This window comes from Aristolochia californica, unplaced genomic scaffold, assembly GCF_029961685.1.
Source record: "Aristolochia californica isolate CCGP_79_NKW_82.1479 unplaced genomic scaffold, dmAriCali1.0.hap1 SCAF_2, whole genome shotgun sequence".
Lineage (NCBI taxonomy): Eukaryota > Viridiplantae > Streptophyta > Magnoliopsida > Piperales > Aristolochiaceae > Aristolochia > Aristolochia californica.
The window spans coordinates 35901084-35918515 of NW_027181881.1; the positions used below are offsets into that span (position 1 = coordinate 35901084).

The 17432-nt window shown below is 36.8% G+C and overlaps 1 protein-coding gene and 1 non-coding gene across 2 annotated transcripts; both read left to right on the forward strand.

The window, feature by feature from the left end:
* The first annotated feature begins 4573 nt into the window (after positions 1-4573).
* LOC137957384 (small nucleolar RNA R71) lies at positions 4574-4680 on the forward strand. The gene has a single exon (XR_011113353.1). It is a non-coding gene; the product is annotated as a small nucleolar RNA R71 (small nucleolar RNA).
* A 4103-nt stretch (positions 4681-8783) lies between these two features.
* Positions 8784-9844, forward strand: LOC137955014 (uncharacterized mitochondrial protein AtMg00810-like). The gene is made up of 2 exons (XM_068801897.1): positions 8784-8877; positions 9192-9844. The coding sequence occupies exons 1-2, from the start codon at positions 8784-8786 to the stop codon at positions 9842-9844; spliced, it is 747 nt and encodes a 248-aa protein (XP_068657998.1).
* The last annotated feature ends 7588 nt before the right edge of the window (positions 9845-17432 follow it).

Consider the following 17432-nt stretch of genomic DNA (forward strand, 5'->3'; position numbering starts at 1 on the left):
ATGGGAGAGAAAATTATTTAGACCCACTAGGCACACAACAATCACAATGGGAAGTGTTGGAAAGAACTCTTCGACATCTCAAGAAAAGTCCAGGTCAAGGGCTACTATATAAATATCATGGTCATACAAAAATTGTAGGCTTTGTTGATGCTGACTGGGCTAGGTTATTTGATGACATAAAATTAACCTCTCGTTACTACCAAACTATTGGGAGCAATCTAGTCACATGGAGCAACAAAAAACAAAACACAGTGGCTAAATCAAGTGCAACAGCGGAATATCAAGCTATGGAACTTGTACTAAGTAAATTATTATGCTCAAAATCATTCATTGATGATCTTGGATTCCAGATGACCAAGCCTATATAGCTTCACTATGAAAATCAATCAGCTATCCATTTTGCGATCAATGCAGTCTTTCTTGAGTGAACCCTAGAATTCAACAAGTTACACCCTAAATTCAGTCTAGAACCCTATTGCAACAAATTCAGTTTTTTATGAGGGAACCAAGTACATTGTGATATATTGTCATTTCATACGAGAAAAACTTCAAGTCGGAATAATATCTATGCAATGTATGCCTTCAAAGAATCATTTGGCAGACATGTTCACAAAGGCTATTGTTGCAAAGTCACTCGCAGATACCTGCTTCAAGCTGGGAATATTTGATTTTTTATCCCTAGCTTGAAGGGGAGTGTTGAAGTAGTTTGAGAAGTATTTTATGTAATTATGAGAGTAAGTGGCCTAAGTTGAAATTAGTGGTTAGTTTAAGTATTATTTTTTATGCTTATGTATTAGGGCATCCATGCGCCACCTATATAAATAAGAAAGTGAGGGGGAGGGGCTCAAATTTGTGGACTCTTAACCACTAGAATTTCTCTCCTCAACTTGTGCTCTTGCCTTCTCCTTCTCATCTTCTATTCTATTCTCCCTTGTTTCTTCTTCTTCTTTACAAACTAAGTTATCCGTGTATTAAACCCTAGTATTCAACAGTTTACACCCCTAAAATTGTAACACTAACCATAAATTGTAACTCTAATTCTAAAACCCTAAACCCTAAACCCTAAACACTTAAAACCTAAACCTTAAACACTAAAAACACTAAACCCTAAACACTAGAAACCTAAACCTTAAACCCTAAAAAACATAAAGCGTAAACACTAAAAATCTAAATCCTAAACCTTAAACACTAATTCCAAACCTTCAACCTTTATGTTTACTTTTTTTTACCTTGTTTATGATTTATTATAAATTGTTTTACTTTTTCTTGTGTATATTATTTTTATATATTTGATACATTGAAGTGCTATGGAATGGTGTCTACCCAGTGGGGAGATAACTTTCCATCATGAAAGAGGGGGAATACGAACTTTATTAACACTTAAGATGAGCTTAACATGAGGATAATGTGTACATAAGATGAGCATAATACGTAGAGACAAAAAATGACCATAATGAAAAAATACAAGTATAATATGAATTAATTTTTTTTTGCAATATGGAACCAATTCAAAGTGTAATATGAAAAAAATGATAGGGGTAGCAATGTGTATATTTTCACGTATCATACACCACAGATAATTCAACAAAATCTTAACTACAAAATAATCAATAATTCATAACAATATACATAACATGTAAAATGCTTAGTAAAACTTTAGCTTCGATAGTTGGGAAGTTACGATAAAAAGTCATAGGTGTAAGAAGATATGTTTATTTAATGTGCCTAGAATCTCACAGTCTTGACATACGGCAATACATGTTTTTCATTGTTCGCAATCTAATAATTTCTCTCTAGTATCTAATGTTAAGGATTTCAACTAATTGATTAAAATATGACTGCCCATTCAAGAGATTGTAACGTATATCTTAATTTTGTGCAAAGTTTAGGGATATTCATCCTTGTAAACAAACTGCACAAGAACTAAATATACTTATATGACTCTTGAATTGTCTTGTAGCACAATTTTAGACTCATAAGATTGTTTTTTGTTGTTAGTGTTATATTTTGAGACCATTGTTGACGTATTTCAGATATATCTCCCTTATTTCCTTTAGTGTTATACTGCACCATTGGCTAGTGTTTGAAGATATGGCCCATGCCCACATGACTAGGGAAGATCCACATATCCAAGTGTATTAGAAGATGGGCCCAAGCCCATAAGACCAAAGAAGACCCATACAACCAAGAGATATAAAAGACGAGCTCAAGGCCCACAAATCAAAGAGAAGGTCCATAGGCCCACATACAATGGTGATAGAATGGTAAATAAAGGTTCATCTCATAGAAATAGTATTGATGTAATTAAGTTAAAGTTCCAGGGTTTAAATCCTAAACCCTAAACCCTAAGTTTAGGGGTATTATTGTAATATAGTAGTTTCATAAATCTATAAATAGAGCTTCACGGGGAGGATTAAAAAAATGAAGTCCATAACCTTTCTTCCTCCGATTTTCTCCCAATGGGTTTCTCTCCCTTTTTCTTCGTGAGCTAAATTCATGGAGTCCTGAAAATCAACATAATATCAGAGCTTTGATTTTCAGGACTCGGAATATGATTTTTCAAGATTCAGAAACAAATTAATTTTCTTTTCTCATATTGTTGTTTTTTAGTTGGTGAAATTCGTGGTTTATTTTAATGGTACTATTTTATTTCTTCGGTTTATTTTTTTGCTAGAGCTTGATGAGATCGAGGTCAATTTTTTTCTCCTACCGTTAGTATTTTTGCTCCCCACTCAAGAGTTATAGTTAGGGGTGGCTTTGAACCGAGCTGACTCGCGAGCCGACTCGGTTCGATTCGTTATCTATCGAGCTCGAGCACCGAAATCGGCTCATTTACCTTAACGAGCCGAACTCGACTGAAGCCAGATTCAAAAATTACAAAACAAGCTAGACAACAATTGGAGTAAAAAATATTAATATTGGTGCATTTTAATCCATTATTGAAATTCAATCCTGAACCTCCCCTATCATTATATTTTTTAAAAATATATGCATAATTTTATATATAATTTATTCAAAGCCACCCCTACGTGCGAGATCATAAACAAGGAAAAAAAACTCTTTGTCCCTTCCTCATGGCTCATAAATAAATTGAAAATATATTTTAGTAGAAATACGTTTCTAGAGACTATTAGTGGTTTTTTCAATAAATGTTGAAAAGATATTTTTAATAGAAATATAGGGACCATTAGTGCCTCATGTTTTTTAAAAATATTTTTCTAATTATAAATTCTCTTTAAAAAATCATATAATTTTCTAAGTAAGATTTTATTGCCAAGATGGGTTAGAAAACCATATAGAAAAATTTTGAATAAGTATTTGACAGTTGATGAGACAATACTTTGAGCATGAGGCAATTTTCATAGCAATTTTGTATTTGACATTTTATGTGATTAAAAATTTATCGATAAGTATAATAATATATTAGATTAATTATTAATTTTTATTTATTTCCTTAGAAAAGGCAATAAGAGGTCCATTTAAATTTCCTAAGAAAAATTTAAAATATTTCTTGTAATTTTATAGTAAGTCTGTAATAGTAATAGGATTTTATTTAAAGGATTTATAATTTTTATTTGGGTGATTATAAATTGATAGTGATATTTTATTTAATTTTGTTGTGTTTGATTATTGTATGGAGTTTATTTATAATGTTATACAGTGTATGGAGTGTTTAGACTATTTTATGGAGTGTATAAACAATTTCATGAAGTGTTTATAGACAATTTTATGGAGTGTTTATGCAGGTATTATGTATATTGATTATGCCCAATTTTAAGTAGAGGTCATGCCGAATTTTATACAAGTATTATATATATAGATTATGCTCAATTTTAAGTAGAGGTTATGCCCAATCTTATACACATATTATATATATAAGTTATGCCCAATTTTGTGTAAAATGTATGTATACATTTTATTCGATATATATTTTTTGAAAAGTTTTAAATGTATGTTGAGGATCGAGCTCGGCTCGAAGCTCGGCTCAAACTCGTTGGGCTCGAGCTCGATAACAATTTTAGGCTCGAGACGAGGCTCGGATTGAAGCTCGATTCAAAATATTTAAATCAAGCTCTTGGACCATGAGAAATTTGGGTGCCTAGCCCAACCCGAATTATATGTTTCCAAAAAAGGATCACTCCAGTTTGGTCTATGAAAATTCTGGACTACATTCAAGTCCTCAATGATCTCCGGGTAGGATGAACTAGATGGACACATTTGTGTGGGATGAGATGAACTAGAGCATATGGCATAGACAGTAGATGGGTTAGGAGCAGGTGAACTCTTGGACACCATAAGGGCATCAATCTTTCTAGTCAACCCCTCAATTTTGGCCATGAGCATGGGAGTTTCACTAACCTCGTAGAGACCCCCTCTTTTGGTTTCATGGGATCTCCTATCAACATTAAATGATGAACCCCATTGCTGAGATTGATCACTCAACATGTCAAAGAAGTCCCACGCCTCACTAGCACTCTTACCCATCAAACTCCCACCACTCATTGCATCTACCATAGATCTAACCTGGGGTGTAAGACCTAGATAAAAGTATTGCACTAAATGCCATTTCTCAAACCCATGATGCAGACACCTACGGATCAAATCCTTCCATTTCTCCCTAGCCTCATAAAAGTGTTCATCCTCCTGCTGCTTAAAGTTGGAGATTTCTCTCCTTAGGGTTGTAGTTCTTTGAATGGGAAAGTACTTGGACAAAAATTTCGTGACTAATGTGTCCCATGAAGTAATGCTGCCCACCTCTAAGGAATTAAGCCAATACTTGGCCTTATCCTGAAGTGAAAATGGAAAAAGTCTTAACCAGATAGATTCATCTGAGAAATTCTGGAATTTGAAAGTCCCACAGATATCTAAGAATTCCTTGATGTGGTAATAAGGGTCCTCCTTCTCCAACCCATAGAATGTAGGGAGGAGTTGGATCACACCCGGTTTCAACTCATAACTGACAGCTATAGTGGGTGGCAATATAATGCAAGAAGGTGATGTGAAGTTGGATGAGATAGAATAATCCCTCAGGTCTCCACGGTCACTTGCTGCAGGTAACTGTAATGGTTCACCTTGATTGGCCATGGTATCTCCTAACTTGACTTCTGGTGTTTTCCTACAAATATGTTCTACCTCTTCAACAAAGGGAGCTAATGGTTCACCTAGTGAGCGGCGCCCGTGCATAAAAACACAAAAAGAAACAAAACTAACTATCAAACTATGCTAACAAACTAACTACTAAAAATACGAACAACCTAGAAGAAATAAAAATAACTCCATACAAAATCATCAAGATAAAACAAAAACATAAATTTATGAAAGCTAAAAAATAAATCTAACCTAAGACCATGGAGAACAAAGAAATACACTTAATACGCGTCTACCCGACAGAGGCACCAAAAACTTGATGTGAAATTTAATTACATCGGCTTTAATACCTCGCAAGCGTACGAATTGTTCATGTAATCTCGCGGGAAGCGAGGGTAATATCCACAGGGAGAACTGAATTTTGAGTATTCTTCAGTGAACTAGCCTAACAAAATATGATGAATTAATATGAACTAAACATTGATTATATCTTAAATTATAAAGCAATGATCTAATTAACTACTTGCACAATAGGAAACGTCAACTCTGAATTTTATCGTGATTTGTGCATTTCTCAAGTGGCATGTAACCACAAATCCAGATTCTCAATCCTTGTGTCTAGCCCCTCTCCGGCGCCTAGAGTTAAAGAAAAAGATCAAATTATAATACCAGAATCCAACCTAAATTATAATCCTGCCCTAACTACCTAATTACTCAAAAAATCCCAAAAACAAATATTCGATAAACATTAATTCTCAAATCAAATTTAATAAACATTCAAACCTAAGTTCAAACTATAGGAAACTAATTAAATTAAAAAATGACGGATTACTCCCCTTCTTCTTCCTCTCGCTCAGGCAGAAATTCCATTCTCACGGTTGCTGCAATTTCCAGAAATTAAAGGCTTCGGGTTGGAGGAGTGAGCGGCTAGAAGTGGAGGCGACGCCGAAAAAGAGGAATCGAAATCGGCGTCGGAGGAGGTGGTGCAATGGAAGACGAGATGGAAGCGAAATCCTTTGACCGGCTCCCTCGAGTCTCGGTCGGAGTCAGACTAGGCTCGCGAATTGGTCGGAAATGGTAATCGACGCCGGAGGATGGTCATAATGATGAATCGGCACCAGAGGAGCCCTCTCGGGTCATCTCTCGACCTGGCAAGCAAAAAATGGCAGTGTCGAACTTGTCGCGATGGAGACTCTCTGAAGATCTTCTCGGGTCTTATCTCGATTGCCGGACGGTGGTGGCGCGGTGAACGATGGCTGGAAATCATCTCGGGTGTCCCTTCTTTCAGTTGGCGGCCCCCCTTTCTCCTCCCCCCCCCCCCTCATGGAGCTTCCTCTTCTATTGATCGATTTTGCCCTAAAAATTCATCTCTTTCACTAATGGCATTTTTTAAAATATCTCCTTCTCCACCAAATTTCTCCTGAAATTCCATAATTGAATCCATAAAAATCATTTCAGGAAGAAATAAACCCTAAAAGTAATGAAATATAATTCAGGAGAGAAAAATATGCAATATAAGCAGTGATTAATGCCAAATTCAATAAATGCACATTTCATTTGAAAACCGATAAATAACCACCTATAACACAATTATAAGGGTTATTCTATTATAATTAACCTAGTTCTCATGTCAGAATCTGGCATCTATCACTACTCCATGCCGATGTCCCTAATAGTTGTATGGTGTTCGTCCTGCCTATGAGCATTTGTGTGTCTTGTGCCTGTTTTGTTTTATTATCCCCTTCCTGTCGCACTAAATTGTCTGCAAAATCTGCATTATGTGTGTTTCTTGGTTATGGTTTTGGTCAAAAAGGATATCGATGTTATCATCCTGAATTTGGTAGACTTTTGTTTCTCGAAATGTTAAGCTTTTGGAATAGTTTTGTTACTTTCGCATTCTCTTGTCTACTCCTGTTTTGCATGATACAGAATTGTTACACATTGATCCTTACGTCTGATGAGCCCCATGATGAAAAATTTATCATTCACCATTCGTCCACTGATTCACCACTACATCTTATGTTCTCCTAGTTTGCCTATTGTTTCCTCTCATATGCCTTTGCAATAGTCACCTACAGATACTGACTTACCTTCTCCTATGGCGCCTCTCCCTCTCGACTCTCTGGACTCTGGTGATCCGCATCATGCCACCCCTCGTATTTCCACTTGTGTCAGAGGTATAGTCCATCTTCACATTTGCTCTCTTCCACCTATTTGACCTTTTTGTCTAAGATTCACTCTTTTGTTGAGCCTAAGTCATACAAGGAAGCTGCATCCGATGAAAATTGGCGACAACCCATTAATGATGAGCTTATCGCCCAGCACCAAACTGGTACTTGGGAGTTAGTTCCACTTCCTCCAGGTAATCATGTTATTGGTTGTAAATGGATATTAAAAGAAAAAACTCAGTCTGATGGTACACTAGAGTGATACAAAGCTCGGTTAGTTGCTAAAGGATTCTCACAAACCGAAGGCCTTGTTTATGATGAGACTTTTGCTCCTGTTTCTCAAATGAAGACAATTCGCACCTTGATTTCTATTGTTGCTGTTCAAAAATGGCATCTTCATCAAATGGATGTTAAGAATGCCTTCTTAAATGGTGATTTGGTCGAGGAGGTATATATGTGGTCACCACCAGGCCTTCCTTATACTTCTTGTCATGTTTGTCCTCTTCCACGAGCTTTATATGGTCTCAGGCAAGCTCCTTGAGCTTGCTTTGAGAAGTTCAGTTCCTCTTTGATTCGTCTTGGATTGTTGTTTCAAATTATGATTCTGCCGTGTTGAAGTGAAATTTTTATTACATCGGCTTTTATACCTCGTAAGCGTACGAATCGTTCATGTAATCTAGCGGTAAGCGAGGGTCATATCCACAGGGAGGACTGAATTTTGTGTATTCTTCAATCAACTAGCCTAACCAATTATGATGAATTAATCTGAACTAAACACTAATTATATCCTAAATTATCAAGCAATAATCTAATTAACTACTTGCACAACAGGAAACGTCAACTCTGGATTTTACCGTGATTCGTACCTCTCTCGAGCGCCACGTAACCACGAATCCATATTCTCAATCCTTCCATCTAGCCCCTCTAGGGCCCCTAGAGTTAATGACAGAGATCGGATTACAATAGAATGCAGAGAATCAATTTCCTATTGTGATGTTGCTAAAATTATCAACTCTGGATTTTATCGTGATTCGTGCCTCTCTCGAGTGCCATGTAATCACTAATCCGATTTCTCAATCCTTGCATCTAGCCCCTCTCGGGCGCATAGAGTTAAAGACAGAAATCGGATTAAAATACTAGAATCCAACCTAAATTACAATCCTACCCTAACTAGCTAATTTAATCAAATATTCGAAAAAAATATTCGATAAACATTAATTCTCAAATAAAATTTAATAAACGTTAAAAACCTAAGTTCAAACTATAGGAAAATTAAATTACAAAATGACCGAAGTCCTCTGACCGGCTCTCTCGAGTTTCGATCTGAGTCGGAATAGCTCTAGAAATGGTCAAAATGGTTAATCGACGTCGGAGGATGGTCGGAATGCAGAATCGGCGCTGGAGGAGCCCTCTCGGGTCACCTCTCGGCCTGGCGAGTAGAAAATGGCAGCGTCGAACTCACCGCGATGGAGACTTTCTCGAACTCTCCTCGGTCTATTCTCGGTTGTCGGATGGTGGTGGACGACGATGAAGAACGACGTTCAGAGGGAGCCCTCTCGAATCTGCCCTTCGAACGGTCGACGGCTGGAGGGAGACTCTCTTGAGCTCTCCTCTCCTTTCGGTCGGCAGCTCCCCCTTCCTTCGATATGATTTTACCCTAAAAATGAGATCCCCCACTAATGGCATTTCTGTAAATATCTTCTTCTCCACATAAAATTCTCCTAAAATTCCATTATTAAATCCATAAAAATCATTTCAGGAAGAAATAAACCCTAAAAGTAATGAAATATAATTCAGGAGAGAAAAATATGCAATATAAGTAGTGATTAATGCCAAATTCAATAAATGCACGTTTCATGTGAAAATCGATAAATAACCACCTATAACACAATTATAAGGGTTATTCAATTGTAATTAACCTAGTTCTCATGTCAGAATCTGGCATCTATCACATGTTCATTCGCAAAACTGTTGTTGGGCATATTGTGGTTCTTTATGTTGATGATATGATTGTGACTGGTGATGATGATAATGGGATTCCAGACCTTAAACAACAACTTTATTCTATGTTTGAAATGAAGGATCTTGGGTACTTATGGTATTTTTTGGGTATTGAAGTTGCCTATTCTCCTGAAGGTTATATTTTGTCTCAATCAAAATATACCTCTGATGTGATTAGTCGAGCAGGATTGACAGATGATCGGATTATGGACTCTCCTATTGAACTCCATCATCGCCTTAGTCGTACAGATGGTGAATTGTTTTCTGATGTTACACGTTACAGAGAGGTAGTTGGTTCTCTTGTTTACTTGACGGTAACCCGTCCTGATATTACCTATGTTGTTCATGTGGTTAATCAGTTTGCTTCTGCACCACGTACCGCCTATTGGACAACCGTTCTCCGTATCTTACGTTACTTACGTGACACTTTGCATCATGGTTTACTTTTGTCTTCCGCCTCTGATTTGGTTCTCACTGGTTATTCTGATGCTGGCTGGGCTGGTGATCAGACAGATCGAAAATCTACTACTGGGTATTGTATCTTCCTTGGTAATTCTTTGGTAGCTTGGAAGAGTAAGAAAGAATAAGGTGTCTCTCGCTCTTCTGCTGAGGCAGAATATCGGGCTATGGCAATTGTTGCTACTGAGTTAATTTGGTTTCCTCGATTACTTGAAGAACTTGACTTCCCTCAAGTGTCTGCCACTTCTATGTTTTGTGATAATCAAAGTGCCATTCAGATTGCCAAGAATCCTGTTTTTCATGAGCGTACAAAACATATTGAGATCGATTGTCACTTTGTGCGACATCACTACTTACAAGGCTCTTTCACCTTGCCCCATGTTTCCTCCACATCTCAACTTGCTGAGATGTCGTCACAAAATCGCATATAGCTTCTTGTTTTCATCATCTCATCAGCAAACTTATGTTACTTGCCCCGCCATGTTTGAGGGGGGGGGGGGGGGGGGGGGGGGTTAATGTAAAAATAAGTTTAAGTAGTTAGGGCATTTTTGTCTTTTTCTTGTCTAAGGGTATACTTGTCTTTTTCTCCTTTTCTTCGATCATTTGTAGAGGGTTTCTAAAGGAAACCGGACGAGTGTTCTGAATCTGTACAGAATAATTTACAATCTGGTAATCTTGCGATTTCATTATTGCCGGTAAGCTCTCTTTTATTCCTCTTGGCAACATCCCAGATACCAGCCTTCTCCATTGGCGGAACTTCACCAGCGGTTGCCCCGGGATTCGAGCAACCAGGTCTGCCTCCTGCTCAGCCAACGCTCCAGGTGAAACAACCATCCTTAACAGACCCCACATAAAACTTGGTGTTTTACGCTGGCTTCCTCTGCAAAGAACGTTTTGCGTTTTTCCCGCGTCTCTATTGAAACTCCATTGGACGGAAAGGTCACGTATTTGAGAAAATTCGGAGATCATTGGAGAAGAATCTGCTGCAGGACTCGATTTCCCGAGAAGAGATACGATTTAAAGCTAAGAGGACATTGTCTTCGCGATAAGCTCAGTTTTGGAAACTTATCTGCTGCAATTAGCGTCGTAATTTATCAGCAGTCATGCTGTTTTTTGTTCGGAAATTTCTCTTGCTCAAGTCCATCATTATTATTAGAAAGCAATCTGCTGGATTATTGTAACTTGCAGGGATCACGTTTGACGCAACCTGATTTCCGTTCTGAGCCCGCCATATCTGGTTCAGTCATTATTGTTCCTCTGTTCGGCTGCGGGAAAGAGGTTTCCACCGAGAGTCCACCGCTCTTCGGGGAAGAAGGTACTGTTGCCGCTGCCGGAGAAGACGAAGTCGGGTTGGAAACTTTCCTTCCGAGTTTCCGCCGAGCTCCTTTGGGCCTCTGTAGGAAATTTTCCTCCTGCCGAGCGCTGTGGGAAACTTTGCTTCCGCTGTTTCTGCCGAAGACGCCGTGAGGAAGATGATACTGTCTGCCAGTAATTTCCTTCCGAAGAAGATGATGCACTGTTGAAATATTTCATGTTTCCTAAGTTAGGAAACATGAAATAATCAGCGCCGGATTCAGTTACTCGGACTCGCTAGAGTCAAGTCAGCGCAGCCCGCGCCGGTTCTGCCGCAACCCGGACCAAGCCGAGAGTAACCTAGCCAACCACTCTTCTGTTCCAGACCGAGTCAACTCCGACGAACTCGGTCCGGGTCAACTTGACTCGGGCCACTTATTTTTGCCTTAGTAAACGTGCCCAAAATTTCGGTGACTCGGTAAAAATTTCTCTGGCTGGATTATTATTTATAAAGAATTGATAGATTATTCATTGGTCAACATATTATTTGGTCAAGATCTGTGCATTGGATTATTTCATGGGTGATATTACAAGAATTATTTTGGGTTTTGTTAAGTCGGCCCAAGCCAAGTGCATTTCAGCTACTGCTATTGTCTCTTTTTATGAGACATTATTATTGAAGAAGAGGTAGCCTCATACCATTATTTATTGTCAACCTCGTAAAAAATATCAAACTTTTTTTGGTTGGGAGTCCTTGACAGATGAACTTATTGTTATATATATTATCAACCCCGTCAAAAATTTCAAATTTATTTGTGGTTGGGGTCCATGACGGAGGAACTTCATCTCCGTAAAAAACAGAATCAAATTTATTTGTGGTAGGGAGTCCATGACGAAGGAACTTCATCCCCATAAAAAAAAGAATCAAATTTATTTTTGGTTGGGAGACCATGACGGAGGAACTTCGTCCCCATAAAAAATATCAAAATTTTTATGGTTGGAAGTCCATTACGGAGGAACTTATTGTTATATTTATGTTACTATCCCCATTAATATCATATATTACTCTACCACTTGAGAGTCATTGTCTTGTGGAGGGACATAGTAGTGGAGGTGGACATTTCAGAGCAATGTCTTAGTGGCTAGAAGTGATTTACTCTCACTGATATTATACTAGCTGGGCCTCAAGAACGAGAATACCAACGTGAGGGGGAGTGTTGAAAGATGAAGGCATATTATACAAGAAAGATTGTATACATCATTTGAAGCAAGCTGGGAGTTCATGTCATTCTCTCAGCCCCAGCTTGAGGGGGAGTGTTGGAAGATAGAGCCCAAGCCCACACGACCAGGGAAGGCTCACATATCAAACTGTATAAGAAGATGGGCCCAAGCCCATAAGACCAAGGAAGACCCATCAAGACCCACTTATCAAGGATAAGGCCCATAGGCCCACGTACATTGATGGCATGATGGTAAATAAAGGGTCATCTCATAGAGATGGCATTGATGTAATTATGTTAAAGTTTCAGGGTTAAAACCCTAAGTTCAAGGGTATTATTATCATATTATAGTTTAAAAAAATCTATAAATAAAGCTTCAGGGAGAGGGTAAGGAAGAATAAATTCCATAACCCTTCTTCCTCCAGTTTTCTCCCAATGGGTTCCTTTTCCTTTTTCTCTATGAGCTAAATTTGGGGTCCTTAAAATCAACAAAGTAAAAGGTCAAACAAGTTTTATTTCAAACGAAAGTCGATCAAACAAACACATAAACACACAATTTTTGAATCAAATATAATCTTAAAATCACTAGGCACATGTTTAACAAATATAAATTTAATTATTCAATCAAGATTTGAAAAAACAAGCATTGGAATATTCAACTCAATGAAGAGAACTATCAAATTTTACTTCCTCTATAGCTTGAGAGGGCAAAATCTTCTCAAAATCTTCTTAAATTTTAAAACATTTAAATTTTCTGTATTTGACAGCTTTTATTCTCTCTACCACGACAAGGAGTCAACTCTTCATATTGTATTGGATGAGTTGGGTTCCTTCCTTGGAAAACTCCGACCTACACTTCTCATCTCTATCTTCTTCTCCCTCATTCTGATCACATGCCTTGCATTCTTATTCTAATTTTGTCTCTCGTCTTCTCTGCCTCTCTATCTTATCTCTATCTAATCTTATCAATATCCTTCACTAAGCTTCAGCCTTCAGCCTACACACAGCCTACTCCAATTACCTCTCATCTGGCTCACCAACTTCAATATTTGATCCAGCCAAATGCGTCTCCTCCATTGGGCATAATTAATATCATCTCCTCCAGTTTTCATTGTAACCAGTTTTGTGCCTATCAAGTTCTCAATCCTCCTGCTAAAGGTAAGATAGAGGAAAGTTGATTCTTCCAAGAGAACCAGTTTATTCCAAATCTCCATTTAGAACCTACATTATGCATGTTTGAGGTTTTTGGAACATATTCCTGTAAAAGAAGAGGGTCAGAGATAGCCTCTAAACACCTTAATTTCATGATAACAAACATATACTTGCTACACTAATCATTGAAGGAGAATTTTGCAGAAAAAAGGTGTTTCCAGAATTTTTTGAAAATGGATTCAAAATCCAAACTTCGATTCGAACCCATCTAAATGAAGAAAAATAAAAAAGGATGTACATCCCACTTATAGATAGTTTAATGATTAAATAAAGAGTCGGACCCCCATTGGATTCAATCCCATTTGCAAGGTGGATTCAAACCCAATGACTGAAAGAAACTTGTAAAGGAAGGATTCAAAATAAGTTGATAGGATGCAAACACACAAGCAATTAGATAAAAGAAGAATGGTGTCAAACTGATTTGCATAAACTTTTGTAATTTAAAGTGGATTTGAACCTTATATGAGCTATAGGAATTGAATCCATGGGTGGATTCGAACTTAAATGAAGAAAATTCAACAACAAGGATGTAAACCTGGAAACAATAAGTTTTAGAATTAAAAGTGGATTTGGACCTAAAGGCAATGGTGTCCAAACCCAATGGTGGATCCGACTATAGAACTAGACCATTAGAAGGTGTTGAATTTATGGAAAAGTGAAATACTTCATTGATACCAATAACTTGTTGTAATCAGAGTACATGAACCTATATTTATAATAGAGGAAGATAGGAGAATCCAATTAAAATAAAACTACCCTTGTCCCAATTACACCCAAACTCTAACACTTAAAGATAAGTCCTAACATAATTAAATAACTTGATATAGATAAAAGACAAACATAACTCAAACTAAAACTCTTCTTTGACATGACCATAAGATAAGATACTTTTGTGAGTCCTTCTTGATCTTCCAACTTATGTGATAAGTATGCTAGCTCATGGTTACCATTGTGGGTCCTACTTCTTATGGGTTTTGGGCCCATCTTGTGGGCCTTCCTTGGTCGTGTGGACTTGACCTTATCTTCCAACACTCCCCCTCAAGTTGGGGGTGAAAGAATAACATAAACTCCCAGCTTGCTGCAAATGATGTATAGAATATTTTTGTATAAAATGACACATCTTCCAATATGCCTTCATCTTCCAATACTCCCCCTCACACTGTTGCGTCCTTCATTGAGGCCCTTCGGCATAATATAAGTGAGAGTAAAAATAACTCCTAGCCAGTAAGCCCTTGCTCCATACTCCAGTCCTGTTACTGGATGTAGGGCACACTCTGTCTTCTATTGGACGTGTGTCTATCGGCATTGCTCTTAAGTGTCCACCACTGTGTCCCTCCACATGACAACGACTCTCAAGTGGTAGGAGACATAAAAAAAACCATTACAGGGGGGGGGGGGGTGACATAGATGTAATAATAAGTTCCTCCGTCATGGTTTCCCAACTGTGATATTTTTTTACGGGGTTAAATAAATGATGGTATGAGTCCACCTCTTCTTCAATAATAATGTCCCCAAAGAGACATAATAGAAGCTGTTGTATATAACACGACCATCTTCCAACACATATAACACGAACCAAATAATAAACTTTGTAAAAGAACCCATGAAATAATCCGATATAAAAATTTCTTCTTTGATGCACAAGTTTCATCTTTGTGCTCCCCCTTTCTTGAATATTTTGGTTACATAAACATATCCACAACATAAGGAATAAAATACCTCTTTTTTTTACTTCTTCTACTTCTTCCTCTGAAGCTGGGAATTAATGGCAGTGATCCTAGCTTGAACCAAATATCATAAATGTAGCAGTAAGCCCAAATAACAAAGATGTATAAATAAACCCTCAAAACAGGGAAAAGTAAGATATTTTCCTAATATATCAACTCAAAAAGTGACACAAACAATTGGCATAAATTCGGATATTTCAATACAACAAAATACTAACATGACCTTTAATTCTTCCAATTCGAATATATCTTTCAATATAGATCAGATTGACATGAATTTTTTTCCTTCTGAAAGTAGACTTAAATAAATTTCATCCAAGTATAAATTAACATCATAAAATATATTTTTCAGAATATAAATAATCTGAAATATTTCGGTCTCTGTCATCTGGCTGAACTAAATACTGTTTCTCCTGTTTTTCTAGAATGACCATTGACTCTTCAAAGATCAATACCTCCTTATAAAAAGATCATAATGAGGATTGGTTTTATAGGTAAGAAAATAGACTTACGTATCTTTCTTTTGATATACAATTCTCCATATAAAGTTTTATTTTTGATAGCATAAAATACCTCAGAAGTTGAGGTTTTCTGCTGCCGTTCAAACCTCTTTTTCAATATGACCTTATCTACTTCAAATATCGATTTCTCTTTGTAGATAACTCAGATAAAAAATTGGTTGAATATTTAAAAGAATAGACTTATAGATATTTATTTTGATATATATTTCTCCATATAAAGTGTAGTTCTTGAAAGCAAACAATACTTTGGAACCTTTTTGCAATCTGACATTCGCTCATTCAAATATCGATAACTCCGATTGGAACAAATCATTTTTTTTGGAAATCAGACTCATATATATTTCCGTCAATATATAATTTGTAATATGAAAAACTCCGTATATAGGTAAAAAACGCAAAGAAAACTATGGGTATAGGGACTGAAAAAAATAACTACGAACCTAGACTTTGGGTTTAGGATTTAGAGAAAAGGATCACATTACCTCAATGAGTTGACCAAGTCAACTCACAGAACCTGCTCTTATACCATGTTTAATTTATAGAAAAGTGAAATAGTTCATTGACATCAATAACTTGTTGTAATCAAAGTACATGAACCTCTATTTATAATAGAGGAAGGTAGTCGAGTCCAATTAAAATAAAACTACCCTAGTCCCAATTACACCCAAACTCTAACACTTAAAGATAAGTCCTAACATAATTAAATAACTCAATATAGATAAAAGACGAACATAACTCAAACTAAAACTCTTCTATGACATGACCATAAAATAAAGATACTTTTGTGAGTCCTTCTTGATCTTCCAACTTATGTGATAAGGACGCCAGCTCATGGTAATCATTGTGGGTCCTACTTCTTATGGGCTTGGACCCATCTTGTGGGCCTTCCTTGGTCGTGTGACCCATCTCATAATAATCTTAGATATGTGGGCCTTCCTTGGTCGTGTGGACTTAAGCTTATCTTCCAACAAAAGGGATGGATTTGAATCATTGACACTAGATTCAAACACTTGTTGCAAGAATTTACCTTTTTAGAACGCCAGAGGCAGTATTAGATTGCTATAGATCTCCAAAATTTTTAAGTGGCCTACCAACATGTTTAGTAGCAAAAAATAGGATTTATTTATTATTTTTATAAAAAAATTAACCTATTTTTGTAAAATATCAAAATCAACCTTATTCACTCATAATGCCTAGTTTTTTGAACGTTAGGGGACGTGTTGTATATGTTTAACTTGACCCAAACTTCAAGAAATTCTTAATCACACAAATTTCAAAGCTCCAAGTACTCTGAAGTGATTTTTTAAAGTGCTAGTACCATTAAGAGCCAAGAAGAAGTACTTTTGGTTGAGTTTGCTATTGAAAACTAAGTATCTATAAGCATTGATTTTAAGATCTGATTTGGATACTTGCTTTCAAAATTGAGAAAGGTGGGTTTTGTAATGTTTAAAGCATATTGACCTCGGTTTTCATATCACTTGATTGATTTTGAAGATCCTTCCATATAGCCAGCATTTCCAAAGTTTTCAAGTGCCTTGAAATTTATATTACTAATGCTACTGAAATTGCTGGTAGATTCACATTAGGATTAAGATTGTCATATTTGCCTTATAAGAGGTTTATATGTGCTTTGAATAGAGAAGCAAATCACCTGCATGTAACCCAATCATAAATTATTGAAGTGGATTAGATGTTGTAAAATCCCTTAATTGGGCCCAGGTAAAAGAAAACATTCAAGATGCT